Source organism: Cherax quadricarinatus, chromosome 2 (assembly GCF_038502225.1).
Source record: "Cherax quadricarinatus isolate ZL_2023a chromosome 2, ASM3850222v1, whole genome shotgun sequence".
Classification (NCBI taxonomy): Eukaryota; Metazoa; Arthropoda; class Malacostraca; order Decapoda; family Parastacidae; genus Cherax; species Cherax quadricarinatus.
Window position 1 is genome coordinate 78,879,583 of NC_091293.1, and position 19,843 is coordinate 78,899,425.

Sequence of the window (19,843 nt, forward strand, 5' to 3'; positions counted from 1 at the left end):
TGGGGAAGGGGGGGGGACAGTTTTACCCCTCAACCTCCGCCTCCTCCTCCTCCATGAGGCCTCCCCTCACCGACCTCTCCTACCCATAGGTGACCGTTATGTTCCCTCACTGAATTCACATACACAGAACTTTTCTTGATTCTGACGGAATAGACGAAATGCGGAGTCTTCTGGCCCTTTCCAACACGACCAGCAGATATTCACACACCAGCCTGTTGATGATCATCTTGGTAGGTGTTCTTGATTGGACGACATTGTGCCAAAATCACAGAGCGGGATGCCCACAGCCTCTCTCTGGCAGAGGTGCCAGAATGTGTGTGTATGTACTCATATGAAATCACCTTCAGGTGGTTGCAGGTGTCGAATCCTAATCCCGGGTCAGGATTCTCAACTTGCCGCTTGCCAGAGTCACTCCCCCTTAAACCACCTCGTCTGCCCTATCATACCTACTCTTAAAGCTATGCATTAAGCCTGCCTCCACCACGGCTTCAACCAGATCATTCCACTTCCCGACCACCCTGATTCTGAAGAAATACTTCCTAGCATTCCTGTATCTTTAGTTCTAGCTGTACCCTGGGTTACTTCTGTTCTCCTCTCAAACATTTGCCCCTGACTTCCCTATCATTTTCCCTAAGTATTTTCCATGTTGCAGTCATGTCTACCCCGGCTCTACTGTTTTCCAAAGCAGTTAGATTCAGTTTCGTAAGTCTGTCCTCACAGCTTATACCTGGAGTTTACCTGGAGAGAGTTCCGGGGGTCAACGCTCCCCGCGGCCCGGTCTGTGACCAGGCCTCATGGTAGATCAGGGTCTGATCAACCAGGCTGTTACTGCTGGCTGCACGCAATCCAACGTACGAACCACAGCCCGGCTGGTTTTCTCAGTTATTAGTTATAAACTGATGCTGTATACCCCAAGACTGGCCCTGTATATGTTGTGCAAAGAGTCCGGAATGACTCTGTTGATATTCCTAATGGCCATTCCTAGATTGACGAAACGGACATTGGCTGCGCAGGATATTCGGTTGACATGACCTGTTTGGGTTGAAGTCAAGTAACCATTTTTCGGTTCAGTTACTCCTTGCCACCTTCTGAGGTACTTTGATCCACCATAGTATATTCCCTGTTATTCCTTCCTGTGTCTCAAGTTTTTGCCTCAGTCTCAAGTGGGGTACAGTATCAAGCGACTTCTTGCAGTCTAAGAAAATGCAGTCCACCCAATCCGCTCTTTCCCTTTCTCACTTATGATACTTTAACAGAGAATTCCAACAGATTGGTAAGACAAAATTTTCGATCTCTAAATCCGTGTTGGTTATTGTTTGTGTGTATGTGTGTGTGTGCTCAACTAGTTGTGGTTGCAGGGGTCAATTCATAGCTCCTGGCTCCCTCCTTTTTACTGATCACTACTGGGTCCTCTCTCTCCCTGCTCCATAAGCTTTATCAAATCTTATCTTAAAACTATGTATGGTTCCTACCTCCACTACATCACTTGCCAGACTATTCCAGACAACTCTATGACTGGAAAAACACTTCCTAACATCCCTATGACTCATTTGAGTCTTCAATTTCCCACTGTGACCCCTGTGTCCCATCTCTGGAACATCCTGTTTTTGTCCACCTTGTCAATTCCTCGCAGTATCTTGTATGCTGTTATCATGTCTCCCCTGACACTCCTGTTCTCCAGTGTCGTCAGGCAGATATCCCCTTAACCTTTCTTCTTAGGACATTCCCTCTAGCTCTTGATCTAGCCTTGTTGCAAACCTTTGCACTTTCTCTAATTTCTTGACGTGCTTGACCAGGTGTGGGTTCCAAACTGGTACTGCATACTCCAATATGGGCCTGACGTACGGTGTGTCTTGAACAATTCCTTACTGAGGTATCGGAACGCTAGTCTCAGGTTTGCTAGGCGCCCATATGCTGCAGCAGTTATCTGGTTGATGTGTACCTCAGGAGATGTGCTCGGTATTATACACACTCCAAGATCCTTTCCCTTGAATGAGGTTTGCAGTCTTTGGCCACCTAACCTATACTCTGTCTGCGGTCTTCTTTGCCCTTCCCAACGTGTGTGTGTGTTTGTGTGTATGCGTGTGTGTGTGTGTGTGTGTGTGTGTGTGTGTGTGTGTGTATGTGTGTGTGTGTGTGTATGTGTGTGTGTGTGTGTGTATGTGTGTGTGTGTGTATGTGTATGTGTGGGAGAAAAACAGAAATACCTAAGATTTTCCTATTCATACACACATATATTGAAAGGAGGTAGAAGGAAACTAAAGGAAAGCTCCTGTGTTAGTTTCCTGTGTGAGGGGATTTCACCAAAAGTTTAAATTTGATCATAAAAAAAAAGACAGAACTTGAGCAGGCGTGCTGGCCCTTACTAGGCAGGTTCATCTCTGAACGAACTCAACATAACCATAAATATTTGAATAAATGGTTTAGAAAACCAGGAAAATGATTCATAAGACACATCTGCAGCGCTTGAGAATCTTTATTTTGGAACTTTTCACTAGCCACTGGCTTCTTCAGTCCATTGCAGAGAATGAAGGGGATTTTTCAAAGTTTGGCTAACCTATAGGCCGGAACTACTTCCACTAGTGAGTTTTTTTTTCACTGGTGACTCCGCCTACTGCTGCTCTATCTCCCATTTTCGCGAATATTTTGCAGTTTTGTTAAGATTAATGAACTGAACACATTGACTCCGGGCTGAGGGACTAATTAAACTCCTCATCTTCAACCGTTCTCTGCATGGGACTGAAGAAGCCACTTCCTGACGAACGTTTCCATAATAAAGATTCCCAAGTGTTGCACAAATATCTTATTTATCATAACCATAAATAACAGATCTAGAAGACCAACTGTGAAACTAATCATCTGTGAGAAAGTTTGGTGAAGAATGATCATCCAGCAGCCAAAGTCTATTGATTGTGTGAAAAAGGACTGAGCAAATATTTTGGTTAGAGGATTTAGGATTGAGAAGGACCTACCTAAGTACGGGCCAGTAGGCCTCCTGCAGTGTTCTGCCGTACGTCTGCTCTTAGTTTGACTGAAATTCTTTAACTTCTTTAATATTTTATTGTTTTATTATTTTATTGTCTTTTTTTATCAAATATTATTATTTCTTATAACGCAAGACCAATTGTATACTGTTAGTCATACAAGGCGTGTACGAGGCTCGATCCTCCGTCCGTATTTCGTGTTTTTGCTCCCTGGTGAATTTTATTTTCTCTTTACGCTAGATAACAGGGATATCTTGCTACTCCTACTTACACTTTGGTCACACTTCACAGACACGCACATGCATATATATATATACATACATCTAGGTTTTTCTCCTTTTTCTAAATAGCTCTTGTTCTTTTTTATTTCTTCTATTGTCCATGGGGAAGTGGAAAAGAATCTTTCCTCCGTAAGCCATGCGTGTCGTATAAGGCGACTAAAATGCCGGGAGCAATGGGCTAGTAACCCCTTCTCCTGTATACATTTACTAAAAAAGAGAAGAAGAAAAACTTTATAAAACTGGGATGCTTAAATGTGCGTGGATGTAGTGCGGGTGACAAGAAACAGATGATTGCTGATGTTATGAATGAAAAGAAGTTGGATGTCCTGGCTCTAAGCGAAACAAAGCTGAAGGGGGTAGGAGAGTTTCAGTGGGGGGAAATAAATGGGATTAAATCTGGAGTATCTGAGAGAGTTAGAGCAAAGGAAGGGGTAGCAGTAATGTTAAATGATCAGTTATGGAAGGAGAAAAGAGAATATGAATGTGTAAATTCAAGAATTATGTGGATTAAAGTAAAGGTTGGATGCGAGAAGTGGGTCATAATAAGCGTGTATGCACCTGGAGAAGAGAGGAATGCAGAGGAGAGAGAGAGATTTTGGGAGATGTTAAGTGAATGTATAGGAGCCTTTGAACCAAGTGAGAGAGTAATTGTGGTAGGGGACCTGAATGCTAAAGTAGGAGAAACTTTTAGAGAGGGTGTGGTAGGTAAGTTTGGGGTGCCAGGTGTAAATGATAATGGGAGCCCTTTGATTGAACTTTGTATAGAAAGGGGTTTAGTTATAGGTAATACATATTTTAAGAAAAAGAGGATAAATAAGTATACACGATATGATGTAGGGCGAAATGACAGTAGTTTGTTGGATTATGTATTGGTAGATAAAAGACTGTTGAGTAGACTTCAGGATGTACATGTTTATAGAGGGGCCACAGATATATCAGATCACTTTCTAGTTGTAGCTACACTGAGAGTAAAAGGTAGATGGGATACAAGGAGAATAGAAGCATCAGGGAAGAGAGAGGTGAAGGTTTATAAACTAAAAGAGGAGGCAGTTAGGGTAAGATATAAACAGCTATTGGAGGATAGATGGGCTAATGAGAGCATAGGCAATGGGGTCGAAGAGGTATGGGGTAGGTTTAAAAATGTAGTGTTAGAGTGTTCAGCAGAAGTTTGTGGTTACAGGAAAGTGGGTGCAGGAGGGAAGAGGAGCGATTGGTGGAATGATGATGTAAAGAGAGTAGTAAGGGAGAAAAAGTTAGCATATGAGAAGTTTTTACAAAGTAGAAGTGATGCAAGGAGGGAAGAGTATATGGAGAAAAAGAGAGAGGTTAAGAGAGTGGTGAAGCAATGTAAAAAGAGAGCAAATGAGAGAGTGGGTGAGATGTTATCAACAAATTTTGTTGAAAATAAGAAAAAGTTTTGGAGTGAGATTAACAAGTTAAGAAAGCCTAGAGAACAAATGGATTTGTCAGTTAAAAATAGGAGAGGAGAGTTATTAAATGGAGAGTTAGAGGTATTGGGAAGATGGAGGGAATATTTTGAGGAATTGTTAAATGTTGATGAAGATAGGGAAGCTGTGATTTCGTGTATAGGGCAAGGAGGAATAACATCTTGTAGGAGTGAGGAAGAGCCAGTTGTGAGTGTGGGGGAAGTTCGTGAGGCAGTAGGTAAAATGAAAGGGGGTAAGGCAGCCGGGATTGATGGGATAAAGATAGAAATGTTAAAAGCAGGTGGGGATATAGTTTTGGAGTGGTTGGTGCAATTATTTAATAAATGTATGGAAGAGGGTAAGGTACCTAGGGATTGGCAGAGAGCATGCGTAGTTCCTTTGTATAAAGGCAAAGGGGATAAAAGAGAGTGCAAAAATTATAGGGGGATAAGTCTGTTGAGTGTACCTGGTAAAGTGTATGGTAGAGTTATAATTGAAAGAATTAAGAGTAAGACGGAGAAGAGGATAGCAGATGAACAAGGAGGCTTTAGGAAAGGTAGGGGGTGTGTGGACCAGGTGTTTACAGTGAAACATATAAGTGAACAGCATTTAGATAAGGCTAAAGAGGTCTTTGTGGCATTTATGGATTTGGAAAAGGCGTATGACAGGGTGGATAGGGGGGCAATGTGGCAGATGTTGCAAGTGTATGGTGTAGGAGGTAGGTTACTGAAAGCAGTGAAGAGTTTTTACGAGGATAGTGAGGCTCAAGTTAGAGTATGTAGGAAAGAGGGAAATTTTTTCCCAGTAAAAGTAGGCCTTAGACAAGGATGTGTGATGTCACCGTGGTTGTTTAATATATTTATAGATGGGGTTGTAAGAGAAGTAAATGCGAGGGTCTTGGCAAGAGGCGTGGAGTTAAAAGATAAAGAATCACACACAAAGTGGGAGTTGTCACAGCTGCTCTTTGCTGATGACACTGTGCTCTTGGGAGATTCTGAAGAGAAGCTGCAGAGATTGGTGGATGAATTTGGTAGGGTGTGCAAAAGAAGAAAATTAAAGGTGAATACAGGAAAGAGTAAGATTATGAGGATAACAAAAAGATTAGGTGATGAAAGATTGAATATCAGATTGGAGGGAGAGAGTATGGAGGAGGTGAATGTATTCAGATATTTGGGAGTGGACGTGTCAGCGGATGGGTCTACGAAAGATGAGGTGAATCATAGAATTGATGAGGGAAAAAGAGTGAGTGGTGCACTTAGGAGTCTGTGGAGACAAAGAACTTTGTCCTTGGAGGCAAAGAGGGGAATGTATGAGAGTATAGTTTTACCAACGCTCTTATATGGGTGTGAAGCGTGGGTGATGAATGTTGCAGCGAGGAGAAGGCTGGAGGCAGTGGAGATGTCATGTCTGAGGGCAATGTGTGGTGTGAATATAATGCAGAGAATTCGTAGTTTTGAAGTTAGGAGGAGGTGCGGGATTACCAAAACTTTGTCCAGAGGGCTGAGGAAGGGTTGTTGAGGTGGTTCGGACATGTAGAGAGAATGGAGCGAAACAGAATGACTTAAGAGTGTATCAGTCTGTAGTGGAAGGAAGGCGGGGTAGGGGTCGGCCTAGGAAGGGTTGGAGGGAGTGGGTAAAGGAGGTTTTGTGTGCGAGGGGCTTGGACTTCCAGCAGGCATGCGTGAGCGTGTTTGATAGGAGTGAATGGAGACAAATGGTTTTTAATACTTGACGTGCTGTTGGAGTGTGAGCAAAGTAACATTTATGAAGGGGTTCAGGGAAACCGGCAGGCCGGACTTGAGTCCTGGAGATGGGAAGTACAGTGCCTGCACTCTGAAGGAGGGGTGTTAATGTTGCAGTTTAAACTGTAGTGTAAAGCACCCTTCTGGCAAGACAGTGATGGAGTGAATGATGGTGAAAGTTTTTCTTTTTCGGGCCACCCTGCCTTGGTGGGAATCGGCCAGTGTGATAATAAAAAAAAATATGAATTTACTTTTTTTATTAATGCTTCAAAAATTTCTCCCTCTCGTCGAAGGTTAATAAAGATGATATTTATGATTGCTGTATATCTCATACACAAAATTACTGATATAACATTGCATAAAGGGAATACTTATGAAACAAATACCTTAATATTGCTATATATATGTAATGCTTTTTTCAGGGTGTGGAATACCTGGTGGTAGAGATGAGTGGTGTGAGTTACACAGACTCCAGCGGTGGTTACCTACTGTCTCAGCTGTATAAGGAATACCAGAAGGCTGGTATTACTGTGTGTCTGGCTGCTCTCTCAGGTATGTTGAGTGATTATATACACGGTGGGTTGTGGGAGACAAACGGTGGCTGTTAATTCAGTGTTTTGTAGAAAATACAAGCAGTGTAGAGCGGCTGTATACAAGGTGTGTACTGGTAAACAAAGAATGTGGAGTGGTTGTATTCACAGTTTGTGGTGTGTAGTAGCACAGTGTGTATACCCAGTGTTAGTGCATAGCAGTATACGCAGATGGTGGTGAAGAGTGGATGCCTACACACGGTATAGTGCTTATACGTTTATGTAGTATTGGAGCTCCTCTGGTAAAGAGAGATGGAGTGACCGATGGTGAAAGGTTTTCTTTTTTCGAGTCACCTTACCTCAGTCGGAGACCGCCAGTGTGTTAGAATATATATATATATATATATATATATATATATATATATATATATATATATATATATATATATATATATATATATATATACATATACATATATATATATATATATAGATATATATATATATATATATATATATATATATAGATATATATATATATATATATATATATATATATATATATAGATATATATATATATATATATATATATATATATATATATATATATATATATATATATATATATATATATATATATATATATATATATATTTAGGTAGTAGGTTGGTAGACAGCAACCACCCAGGGAAGTACTACCGTCCTGCCAGATGACTGTGAAAAAGAAACCTGTAACTGTTTTGCATGATGGTAGGATTGCTGGTTTCTTTTTCTGTCTCATAAACACGCTAGATAACAGGGATATCTTGCTACTCCTACTTACACTTTGGTCACACTTCACAGACAGGCACATGCATATATATATACATACATCTAGGTTTTCTCCTTTTTCTAAATAGCTCTTGTTCTTCTTTATTTCTTCTATTGTCCATGGGGAAGTGAAAAAGAATCTTTCCTCCGTAAGCCATGCGTGTCGTATGAGGCGACTAAAATGCCAGGAGCAATGGGCTAGTAACCCCTTCTCCTGTAGACATTTACTAAAAAAAGAGAAGAAGAAAAACTTTATAAAACTGGGATGTTGAATGTGCGTGGATGTAGTGCGGATGACAAGAAACAGATGATTGCTGATGTTATGAATGAAAAGAAGTTGGATGTCCTGGCTCTAAGCGAAACAAAGCTGAAGGGGGTAGGGGACTTTCAGTGGGGGGAAATAAATGGGATTAAATCTGGAGTATCTGAGAGAGTTAGAGCAAAGGAAGGGGTAGCAGTAATGTTGAATGATCAGTTATGGAAGGAGAAAAGAGAATATGAATGTGTAAATTCAAGAATTATGTGGATTAAAGTAAAGGTTGGATGCGAGAAGTGGGTCATAATAAGCGTGTATGCACCTGGAGAAGAAAAGAATGCAGAGGAGAGAGAGAGATTTTGGGAGATGATAAGTGAATGTATAGGAGCCTTTAAACCAAGTGAGAGAGTAATTGTGGTAGGGGACCTGAATGCTAAAGTAGGAGAAACTTTTACAGAGGGTGTGGTAGGTAAGTTTGGGGTGCCAGGTGTAAATGATAATGGGAGCCCTTTGATTGAACTTTGTATAGAAAGGGGTTTAGTTATAGGTAATACATATTTTAAGAAAAAGAGGATAAATAAGTATACAAGATATGATGTAGGGCGAAATGACAGTAGTTTGTTGGATTATGTATTGGTAGATAAAAGACTGTTGAGTAGACTTCAGGATGTACATGTTTATAGAGGGGCCACAGATATATCAGATCACTTTCTAGTTGTAGCTACACTGAGAGTAAAAGGTAGATGGGATACAAGGAGAATAGAAGCATCAGGGAAGAGAGAGGTGAAGGTTTATAAACTAAAAGAGGAGGCAGTTAGGGTAAGATATAAACAGCTATTGGAGGATAGATGGGCTAATGAGAGCATAAGCAATGGGGTCGAAGAGGTATGGGGTAGGTTTAAAAATGTAGTGTTAGAGTGTTCAGCAGAAGTTTGTGGTTACAGGAAAGTGGGTGCGGGAGGGAAGAGGAGCGATTGGTGGAATGATGATGTAAAGAGAGTAGTAAGGGAGAAAAAGTTAGCATATGAGAAGTTTTTACAAAGTAGAAGTGATGCAAGGAGGGAAGAGTATATGGAGAAAAAGAGAGAGGTTAAGAGAGTGGTGAAGCAATGTAAAAAGAGAGCAAATGAGAGAGTGGATGAGATGTTATCAACAAATTTTGTTGAAAATAAGAAAAAGTTTTGGAGTGAGATTAACAAGTTAAGAAAGCCTAGAGAACAAATGGATTTGTCAGTTAAAAATAGGAGAGGAGAGTTATTAAATGGAGAGTTAGAGGTATTGGGAAGATGGAGGGAATATTTTGAGGAATTGTTAAATGTTGATGAAGATAGGGAAGCTGTGATTTCGTGTATAGGGCAAGGAGGAATAACATCTTGTAGGAGTGAGGAAGAGCCAGTTGTGAGTGTGGGGGAAGTTCGTGAGGCTGTAGGTAAAATGAAAGGGGGCAAGGCAGCCGGGATTGATGGGATAAGGATAGAAATGTTAAAAGCAGGTGGGGATATAGTTTTGGAGTGGTTGGTGCAATTATTTAATAAATGTATGGAAGAGGGTAAGGTACCTAGGGATTGGCAGAGAGCATGCATAGTTCCTTTGTATAAAGGCAAAGGGGATAAAAGAGAGTGCAAAATTTATAGGGAGATAAGTCTGTTGAGTATACCTGGTAAAGTGTATGGTAGAGTTATCATTGAAAGAATTAAGAGTAAGACGGAGAATAGGACAGCAGATGAACAAGGAGGCTTTAGGAAAGGTAGGGGGTGTGTGGACCAGGTGTTTACAGTGAAACATATAAGTGAACAGTATTTAGATAAGGCTAAAGAGGTCTTTGTGGCATTTATGGATTTGGAAAAGGCGTATGACAGGGTGGATAGGGGGGCAATGTGGCAGATGTTGCAGGTGTATGGTGTAGGAGGTAGGTTACTGAAAGCAGTGAAGAGATTTTACGAGGATAGTGAGGCTCAAGTTAGAGTATGTAGGAAAGAGGGAAATTATTTCCCAGTAAAAGTAGGCCTTAGACAAGGATGTGTGATGTCACCGTGGTTGTTTAATATATTTATAGATGGGGTTGTAAGAGAAGGAAATGCGAGGGTCTTGGCAAGAGGCGTTTCTGGAGAGTTTATCTGGAGAGAGTTCCGGGGCTCAACGCCCCCGCGGCCCGGTCTGTGACCAGGCCTCCTTAGGTCAGTGTCCCAGGATGCGACCCACACCAGTCGACTAACACCCAGGTACCCATTTTACTGATGGGGAACATAGACAACAGGTGGAAAGAAACACGTCCAATGTTTCTACTCTGGCTGGGAATCGAACCCAGGCCCTCACCGTGTGAAGCGAGAGCGTTAACCACCAGGCCACCAGAGGAGTTAAAAGATAAAGAATCACACACAGAGTGGGAGTTGTCACAGTTGCTCTTTGCTGATGACACTGTGCTCTTGGGAGATTCTGAAGAGAAGTTGCAGAGATTGGTGGATGAATTTGGTAGGGTGTGCAAAAGAAGAAAATTAAAGGTGAATACAGGAAAGAGTAAGGTTATGAGGATAACAAAAAGATTAGGTGATGAAAGATTGGATATCAGATTGGAGGGAGAAAGTATGGAGGAGGTGAATGTATTCAGATATTTGGGAGTGAACGTGTCAGCCACCAGTGGAGTTAAAAGATAAAGAATCACACACAAAGTGGGAGTTGTCACAGTTGCTCTTTGCTGATGACACTGCTCTTGGGAGATTCTGAAGAGAAGTTGCAGAGATTGGTGGATGAATTTGGTAGGGTGTGCAAAAGAAGAAAATTAAAGGTGAATACAGGAAAGAGTAAGGTTATGAGGATAACAAAAAGATTAGGTGATGAAAGATTGGATATCAGATTGGAGGGAGAAAGTATGGAGGAGGTGAATGTATTCAGATATTTGGGAGTGAACGTGTCAGCGGATGGGTCTATGAAAGATGAGGTGAATCATAGAATTGATGAGGGGAAAAGGGTGAGTGGTGCACTTAGGAGTCTGTGGAGACAAAGAACTTTGTCCTTGGAGGCAAAGAGGGGAATGTAAGATAAGATTTCGTTCGGATTTTTAACCCCGGAGGGTTAGCCACCCAGGATAACCCAAGAAAGTCAGTGCGTCATCGAGGACTGTCTAACTTATTTCCATTGGGGTCCTTAATCTTGTCCCCCAGGATGCGACCCACACCAGTCGACTAACACCCAGGTACCTATTTGCTGCTAGGTGAACAGGACAACAGGTGTAAGGAAACGTGTCGAAATGTTTCCACCCGCCGGGAATCGAACCCGGGCCCTCCGTGTGTGAAGCGGAAGCTTTAGCCACCAGGCCACCGGGCCACCATATGAGAGTATAGTTTTACCAACTCTCTTATATGGGTGTGAAGCATGGGTGATGAATGTTGCAATGAGGAGAAGGCTGGAGGCAGTGGAGATGTCATGTCTGAGGGCAATGTGTGGTGTGAATATAATGCAGAGAATTTGTAGTTTGGAAGTTAGGAGGAGGTGCGGGATTACCAAAACTGTTGTCCAGAGGGCTGAGGAAGGGTTGTTGAGGTGGTTCGGACATGTAGAGAGAATGGAGCGAAACAGAATGACTTCAAGAGTGTATCAGTCTGTAGTGGAAGGAAGGCGGGGTAGGGGTCGGCCTAGGAAAGGTTGGAGGGAGGGGGTAAAGGAGGTTTTGTGTGCGAGGGGCTTGGACTTCCAGCAGGCATGCGTGAGCGTGTTTGATAGGAGTGAATGGAGACAAATGGTTTTTAATACTTGACGTGCTGTTGGAGTGCGAGCAAAGTAACATTTGTGAAGGGGTTCAAGGAAACCGGCAGGCCGGACTTGAGTCCTGGAGATGGGAAGTACAGTGCCTGCACTCTGAAGGAAGGGTGTTAATGTTGCAGTTTAAAAACTCTAGTGTAAAGCACCCTTCTGGCAAGACAGTGATGGAGTGAATGATGGTGAAAGTTTTTCTTTTTCGGGCCACCCTGCCTTGGTGGGAATCGGCCAGTGTGATAATAATAATAATATATATATATATATATATATATATATATTTATATATATATATATATATACATGTATATATATTTATATATATATATATATATATATATATATATATATATATATATATATATATATATATATATATATATATATATATATATATATATATATATATATATATATATATATATATATATATATATATATATATATATATATATATATATATATATATATATATATATATATATATATATATATGTAGGATGGGGTCCACCTCTGGTGTAAATTGTGGGACCCACAGCCTCGAAGTGGATAAAAAGGCTTCAAGGAAGAATATTTGAATTTCTACTGAAGCCGTTTGAATATTCCACTTCCCCTACCACCCCATCTTTTCATTGTTTTTTTACCAATAGGAATATTTTATTACATAATATGGTACAGAAGATTTAAGAGATACATTGTTGATATAAAGTTGGCATACACAGGACATGTTAATTGTGTGTCACCGATTATAAGGCGAAAATCTCATCCAGCTCCTCAGAGCTGGGGCGTGTGCCCAAAATACAGCAGGCATTACGCCTTTGAACAGCCGCACTGAGCCGCTGGAACAGAAAACTAGCTGCCCTGGGATCCCTAGTTACCCTGATGAGTCTTTTTCCCAGCTCCTTAAGGAATTTAGATGCATTCTTTCCCCATGAGCCAAGGGTCTCTGAGCCTATGGGAACAAACATATATATATATATATATATATATATATATATATATATATATATATATATATATATGCAAGGAATTCGCGAGAACAGGCGAAATATACACAAACACTGATCTCTGGCTGAAGGAGACTCGAACCTACGAACCTTAGGACAAGGTACGCAGTGCTTTACCAATCTACCCACACTGGACAATACCTTGGCGTGTAGCTTGGCTACACGTTTGATCCAAGGCAGCCAGCTTTCAGGGAGAAGGCTTACAGCTTTTCATCTCATCCCCTGCATGCATCAGCCTTACTAGAGATTTGAACAATGCAAGGAATTCGCGAGAGCAGGCGAAATATACACAAACACTGATCTCTGGCAGAAGGAGACTCGAACCTACGAACCTTAGGACAAGGTACGCAGTGCTTTACCAATCTACCCACACTGGACAATACCTTGGCGTGTAGCTTGTGCTACCTTGGCTGCCTTGGTTCAAACGTGTAGCGCAAGCTACACGCCAAGGTATTGTCCAGTGTGGGAAGATTGGTAAAGCACTGCGTACCTTGTCCTAAGGTTCGTAGGTTCGAGTCTCCTTAACCAGAGATCAGTGTTATATATATATATATATATATATATATATATATATATATATATATATATATATATATATATATATATATATATATACAGGGGTAATTCACAGTACGTGCCCAAACTGCTGTTTAAACTTACGGAACATAAACAAAACATGTTTTAAATAAGCACGAATAATATAAGTGGACTCTGCACCATCAGTGTTCACTCGGTACACACAAGTTACACGCTTGTGGCGGCAGCCGAACATAACAAGTACAGTGCAGTGTAGACCTGGAGTTTACCTGGAGAGAGTTTCGGGGGTCAACGCCCCCGCGGCCCGGTCTGTGACCAGGCCTCCTGGTGGATCAGCGCCTGATCAACCAGGCTGTTGCTGCTGGCTGCACGCAAACCAACGTACGAGCCACAGCCCGGCTGATCAGGAACTGACTTTAGGTGCTTGTCCAGTGCCAGCTTGAAGACTGCCAGGGCTCTGTTGGTAATCACCCTTATGTGTGCTGGGAGGCAGTTGAACAGTCTCGGGCCCCTGACACTTATTGTATGGTCTCTTAACGTGCTAGTGACACCCCTGCTTTTCATTGGGGGGATGGTGCATCGTCTGCCAAGTCTTTTGCTTTCGTAGTGAGTGATTTTCGTGTGCAAGTTCGGTACTAGTCCCTCTAGGATTTTCCAGGTGTATATAATCATGTATCTCTCCCTCCTGCGTTCCAGGGAATACAGGTTTAGAAACCTCAAGCGCTCCCAGTAATTGAGGTGTTTTATCTCCGTTATGCGCGCCGTGAAAGTTCTCTGTACATTTTCTAGGTCGGCAATTTCACCTGCCTTGAAAGGTGCTGTTAGAGTGCAGCAATATTCCAGCCTAGATAGAACAAGTGACCTGAAGAGTGTCATCATGGGCTTGGCCTCCCTAGTTTTGAAGGTTCTCATTATCCATCCTGTCATTTTTCTAGCAGATGCGATTGATACAATGTTATGGTCCTTGAAGGTGAGATCCTCCGACATAATCACTCCCAGGTCTTTGACGTTGGTGTTTCGCCCTATTTTGTGGCCAGAATTTGTTTTGTACTCTGATGAAGATTTAATTTCCTCATGTTTACCATATCTGAGTAATTGAAATTTCTCATCGTTGAACTTCATATTGTTTTCTGCAGCCCACTGAAAGATTTGGTTGATGTCCGCCTGGAGCCTTGCAATGTCTGCAATGGAAGACACTGTCATGCAGATTCGGGTGTCATCTGCAAAGGAAGACACGGTGCTGTGGCTGACATCCTTGTCTATGTCGGATATGAGGATGAGGAACAAGATGGGAGCTAGTACTGTGCCTTGTGGAACAGAGCTTTTCACCGTAGCTGCCTCGGACTTTACTCTGTTGACGACTACTCTCTGTGTTCTGTTTGTGAGGAAATTATAGATCCATCGACCGACTTTTCCTGTTATTCCTTTAGCACGCATTTTGTGCGCTATTATGCCATGGTCACACTTGTCGAAGGCTTTTGCAAAGTCTGTATATATTACATCTGCATTCTTTTTGTCTTCTAGTGCATTTAGGACCTTGTCGTAGTGATCCAATAGTTGAGACAGACAGGAGCGACCTGTTCTAAACCCATGTTGCCCTGGGTTGTGTAACTGATGGGTTTCTAGATGGGTGGTGATCTTGCTTCTTAGGACCCTTTCAAAGATTTTTATGATATGGGATGTTAGTGCTATTGGTCTGTAGTTCTTTGCTGTTGCTTTACTGCCCCCTTTGTGGAGTGGGGCTATGTCTGTTGTTTTTAGTAACTGAGGGACGACCCCCGTGTCCATGCTCCCTCTCCATAGGATGGAAAAGGCTCGTGATAGGGGCTTCTTGCAGTTCTTGATGAACACAGAGTTCCATGAGTCTGGCCCTGGGGCAGAGTGCATAACTATTTTTCTGATTAATTAATACCTAAGACTGATTTTAGTTAAAGTTATAAAACCTTTGTTTAAAATTATCAAATAACAGATTATAAAACGAAAATTCGAACAACAACAACAAAAAAAGAGTAAGCAATAACTGGAAGGCGATTTTGCTTTTACTGTTAAGGGTGAAAAAGCTGTGTTGCTTTATCTGTCAAACAACCATCAGCCACTTTAAAGCCAGTAATTTAAAGCGTCATCATGAATGTAATTATAAAAAATTTGCATCTGAATTTCCTCCTAAATCAGAACTGCGAAAAAATACGATAATTTTTTTGAAATCTAATTTAGCTTCTTTTGCCTCTATATGCAAAGTGATTTGGCTACTGAAGCTTGTTTTGTTATATCTTGGAATATTGTTCCAAGTTACAGTCATGGAGAATTTATAAAAAAAGAATATTAGTGATGTGATTGCAATTCTCTCTCCAGAGAACTCAAAACTTAAGCAGGCAATAGAGCACATTTTTATCTCTCGCCGCACTACTGAGAGACGCATTTCTGAAATTTGTTCTACAATCTTATGTTCAATGCAGTGATCTGAAAAGCTTCACTTAGCATTGGATGAATCTATATTTGTTCGCTATGTTACAAACGATGGAAATGTAAAAGACCTGATAAGCTTAAAGAAGACCACAAAAATTATTGACATCAAAAATGCATATAACAACGCTTTGTTAAATGCTCAACTACCAAAATACTGGCCTAGTTGGGCAAAATGGGTGAAGGACACCACTCCCATGAGCCCTCTTATGGCAGGGAAGGTACGAAACACAGAGCTTGTTACCACCTGCAGCTCACAAGACTGCCGTTCCCACGAGCCTCCCTGGGGCGGGGAAGATGGCAGACCAGAGGCCTAGCTTCTCCCTACGAGCCCGTGAGGGCGGGGAATGGGACTAGACCTGGGGAGAGTTGGTCCCAGAAGATGAGGAGGTCTTTGTACCTCCTCCCATGGCAGACATAGGTCTCAGTCACTCCCAAGAAGGGAGCCAAGGCTGGGTCACCATCTGGAAAAGACTCGGGCCGGGAGAGTACCGGCGAATCAAGAAGAAGTTGGGAAATTGACACATGATTTCAACTATCCTGAATGTCTATCCATTGTATCTTCCACCTTGAACATTTAGTAAGCAAACACTTCAAATTCAGCAATGTCATAAATTGCGTTTTAAAAATTTTAATTTTCATTCTGATAAGTGCAAAAGCACAGCGTGAATTAAGAAACTTTATTGAGGAGCTGGAGCTTGAAGAAAAGCTTGAATTTGGCACTTCTAGGAAGGAACAAAGTTATTACACAACTTGAACAATCAGCTTTCAGTTTTCAGAATGAAATAAAGATTTTCAAACAGATCTGGAAACAGAAATTTGACCACTTTCCCAACCTTAAATTAAGAATAACTGTTTTTTCTAGTGTTGAAATTAAAGACAGTAAATTAAAACAATACGAAGGAAACTTAGAAATAATTTATAATGATTTTGAGAACAGTTTTGAGAAACTAAAAAAGTTAAAACCATGAAGACTCAAAGTCTTCAACGAGCAGAAATTAAACATATTCTGCTCTGTTGAGTTGAACTATTATATCGATGCATTTTTTATTATTTATTAATACAGTTTTAAAATAATATTGTCTATGGCTCTTGAGCATTAAAAAATGTGTGAAAAGTTTTATATATATTTCTTCTTATCGAAGAACTTTCTCACCCCTTGTATATATACATTAGTAATTTACTTTTATTCCTTCTTTAGGTATTAAAGTTTCTTTAACTAGCAGTGAACAAGTGACATGTCCTGTACATGATCTTCGTATATATGATAGGCTTCAAACCAGTTTATCTAAATACACTTACGTGGCTTTTTCATCCATAGAATCCAGGTGATTGGTATTATATAGTCTCCTCTTTATCTCGAATAAGTAGTTATTTCTGTCATTTAATTTTATGTTAATTTGAAATTATCAAAAGAGAGCGATGAACATTTGGAATTATTAGACTTTGAATTATCAATTTTTTTCAGATTTTTAGAAATATTATTATAGATTATCAGTAAAACCAGCATTTATTAAATGGACGTTTATTTGGGTTTCAGGAAGTGTTCTTCAAACCCTAGACGCCTGTGGAACAGACAACGTTATTCCACCTGAGGACATCTTTCACTCCCTCCATGATGCTGTTGTTGCTCTCACTAATCCTGACCAGCCTCTAGGAGTGGATGATATCTCTACTCAGTTGTAGCTCCTTGGTAAATCAAATTGTGAATGATGTCTCTACTCAACTGAATGATGTCTGTACTCAACTCTAGTACCTTGGTAGACGTAGTAATGATGTCTGTACTCAACTCTAGTACCTTGGTAGACGTAGTAATGATGTCTGTACTCAACTGTATTCACCCTTCAGTGTAAAACGGGTACCTGGGTGTTAGTGGACTGGCGTGGATCGCAGTCTGGAACAAAACTGACCTAATCTGCGGGAAATACTCAGCATAACAAGGGGCTTTCTGTATAATAGTATGTCATTGATGTCAGTTACATGTACATGTACTTGTAGTAAATAAAGATATATTATTATTATTATTATTATTATTATTATTATTATTATTATTATTATTATTATTATTATTATTATTATTATTGTTATTATTATTATTATTGTATTATACCGAACATAGGAGACTGAAACTTATGACAAGGTATCGGTCGGTATCGGACCATTAATTGTGACTTGTTAATGGTCCAAGTTTCCTATGTGCGGGTTATTTGTGTGTTGTTCCAGACACATTATTGTGGGTTTTTTTATTCTTTGTAGTCAAATATAGTACTTTGGTAGGTATAACACTAGATATATGTAGTCAGTTATGGTACCTTGGTAGGTATAACCTACCAAGGTACCATAACCACTCGTTCAATAACCACTCGTTCGTGGTCACAATAATATAGAATACTGCTCGTTGAACTGGAATACCAAACAGGGACTAGAATGAAATTAGCCTAGGGTCATCCACACCATCATGTGTTCTTGGGTAGCGAGTACAACATTTAGTTCCGCTAGATGTGCTACTCTTAAGGATCGTATGGTCCAGTGGATAAGGGCGTCATGTGTTTTTGCCCAACATGAGGAAGGCCAAAGCAGTATGGGTTCGAGTCCTTGGCTAGTGCAGTATTGTTATTGATTATATATATGTCGTGCCGAATAGGCAGAACTTGCGATCTTGGCTTAAATAGCAACGTTCATCTTGCCATATAGGACAAGTGAAAATTTGTGTATGCAATAATTTCGCCAAAATCATTCTGAACCTAACGAAAAAAATATATTTCACTGTGTTTGTTTAGTATTAAATTATTGTAAACAAACCTAAAATGTATTTAGTTGGGTTAGGCTAAAATAAATTGCGCTTGTTATAATAAGGTTAGGTAAGTTTTCTAAGTTCCTTTTCTTGCAAAATTATAAATTTTTACATTAGCATTAATGAAAAAAAAATATATCTTTAAACGTATAAGAGAAAATTTTAGAAAGGACTTAATTTTAATTGAGTTCTTGCTAATTGACCAGTTTTACATATTCGGCACGACATATATATATATATATATATATATATATATATATATATATATATATATATATATATATATATATATATATATATATATATATATATATATAATATACAGTAGAACCTCTGGTCACGACCATAGTTTATTCCAAAACTCTGGTTGCGACCTGATTTGGTCCTGACCCGAAGTTAATTTTCCCACTGGATTGTATGTAAATACGATTAATCCGTTCCAAACTCCTACGAACTGCATGTCAACATTGTTTTTTCAAAATTTTTAAGCACAAAAATAGTTAATTATACAATATGCACAGTGTAACAGTAAACTAAATGTGAAAACCTTGAATAACACTGAGAAAACCTTGAACAACAGAGAAAACTAACATTGCACGATTCCGTTCTAGACTCTTACGAGCCGTTCGCTGTAGAAAGTTTTTTTTTTAAGAGTTTTAAGAGACGTCTAATGGCTGAAAAGTGAACTCTTGTTATTTATCGTCCAATTTCTTTCAGTTTTGGTGTAGGTTAAGAAGCATCTCTCTCTATCATACATTGCCCAGGTTTCATTAAGATAGCCAAACAACTGAGAAAAAAATATTTACCAAAAATCATATATGGCAAGCCCAAGAGATACATGGCACTGCGAGAAGCTCTTTGTGCACTACCTGCTGATAAAACATTGTTAATCCAAATTTATCACGGTCGTAATTACTGTAATTTATGAATAACTTACGAGATAATCGATGAAAACGAGTGCGCACCGAAAAAAAAAATCGAGAAAGTCACTCTGTCTGGCTTTTTTGGGTTATTCTAGGTTCTCTACACATATGCCGCTATGCGTATGCTGCTGTGTATGATACTCTATGTAACTGTATTTGTATGTACCTGAATAAACTTAGTTTTATGGCGCATTGCGAGTGCATATCATAGTTAACAAAGTAATACACTACGTTTTCTCTAAATACCCAGGAAGGAATAAGAGGATGGTACTTCATCCTTTATCGTCGAGTTCACAGTGAATGAACGCATGTCTGACCAATACCGACTACAAGGC

The 19,843-nt window shown here is 40.1% G+C and overlaps 1 protein-coding gene across 5 annotated transcripts in view; it reads left to right on the top strand.

The window, feature by feature from the left end:
- LOC128684267 (prestin-like) overlaps positions 1–17,794 on the top strand; it is a 125,838-nt gene extending 108,044 nt beyond the window's left edge. For 3 of the 5 annotated variants that reach the window (XM_070089162.1, XM_070089181.1, XM_070089171.1), the window contains 2 exons: positions 6,857–6,986; positions 17,332–17,794. In XM_070089162.1, the coding sequence (XP_069945263.1) occupies positions 6,857–6,986; positions 17,332–17,477 (276 nt within the window). In that variant the 3' untranslated portion in view covers positions 17,478–17,794. The remainder of the gene's footprint in view (positions 1–6,856; positions 6,987–17,331) is intronic. The other 2 variants (XM_070089154.1, XM_070089158.1) reach the window with 1 other exon arrangement.
- Positions 17,795–19,843: the final 2,049 nt, after the last annotated feature.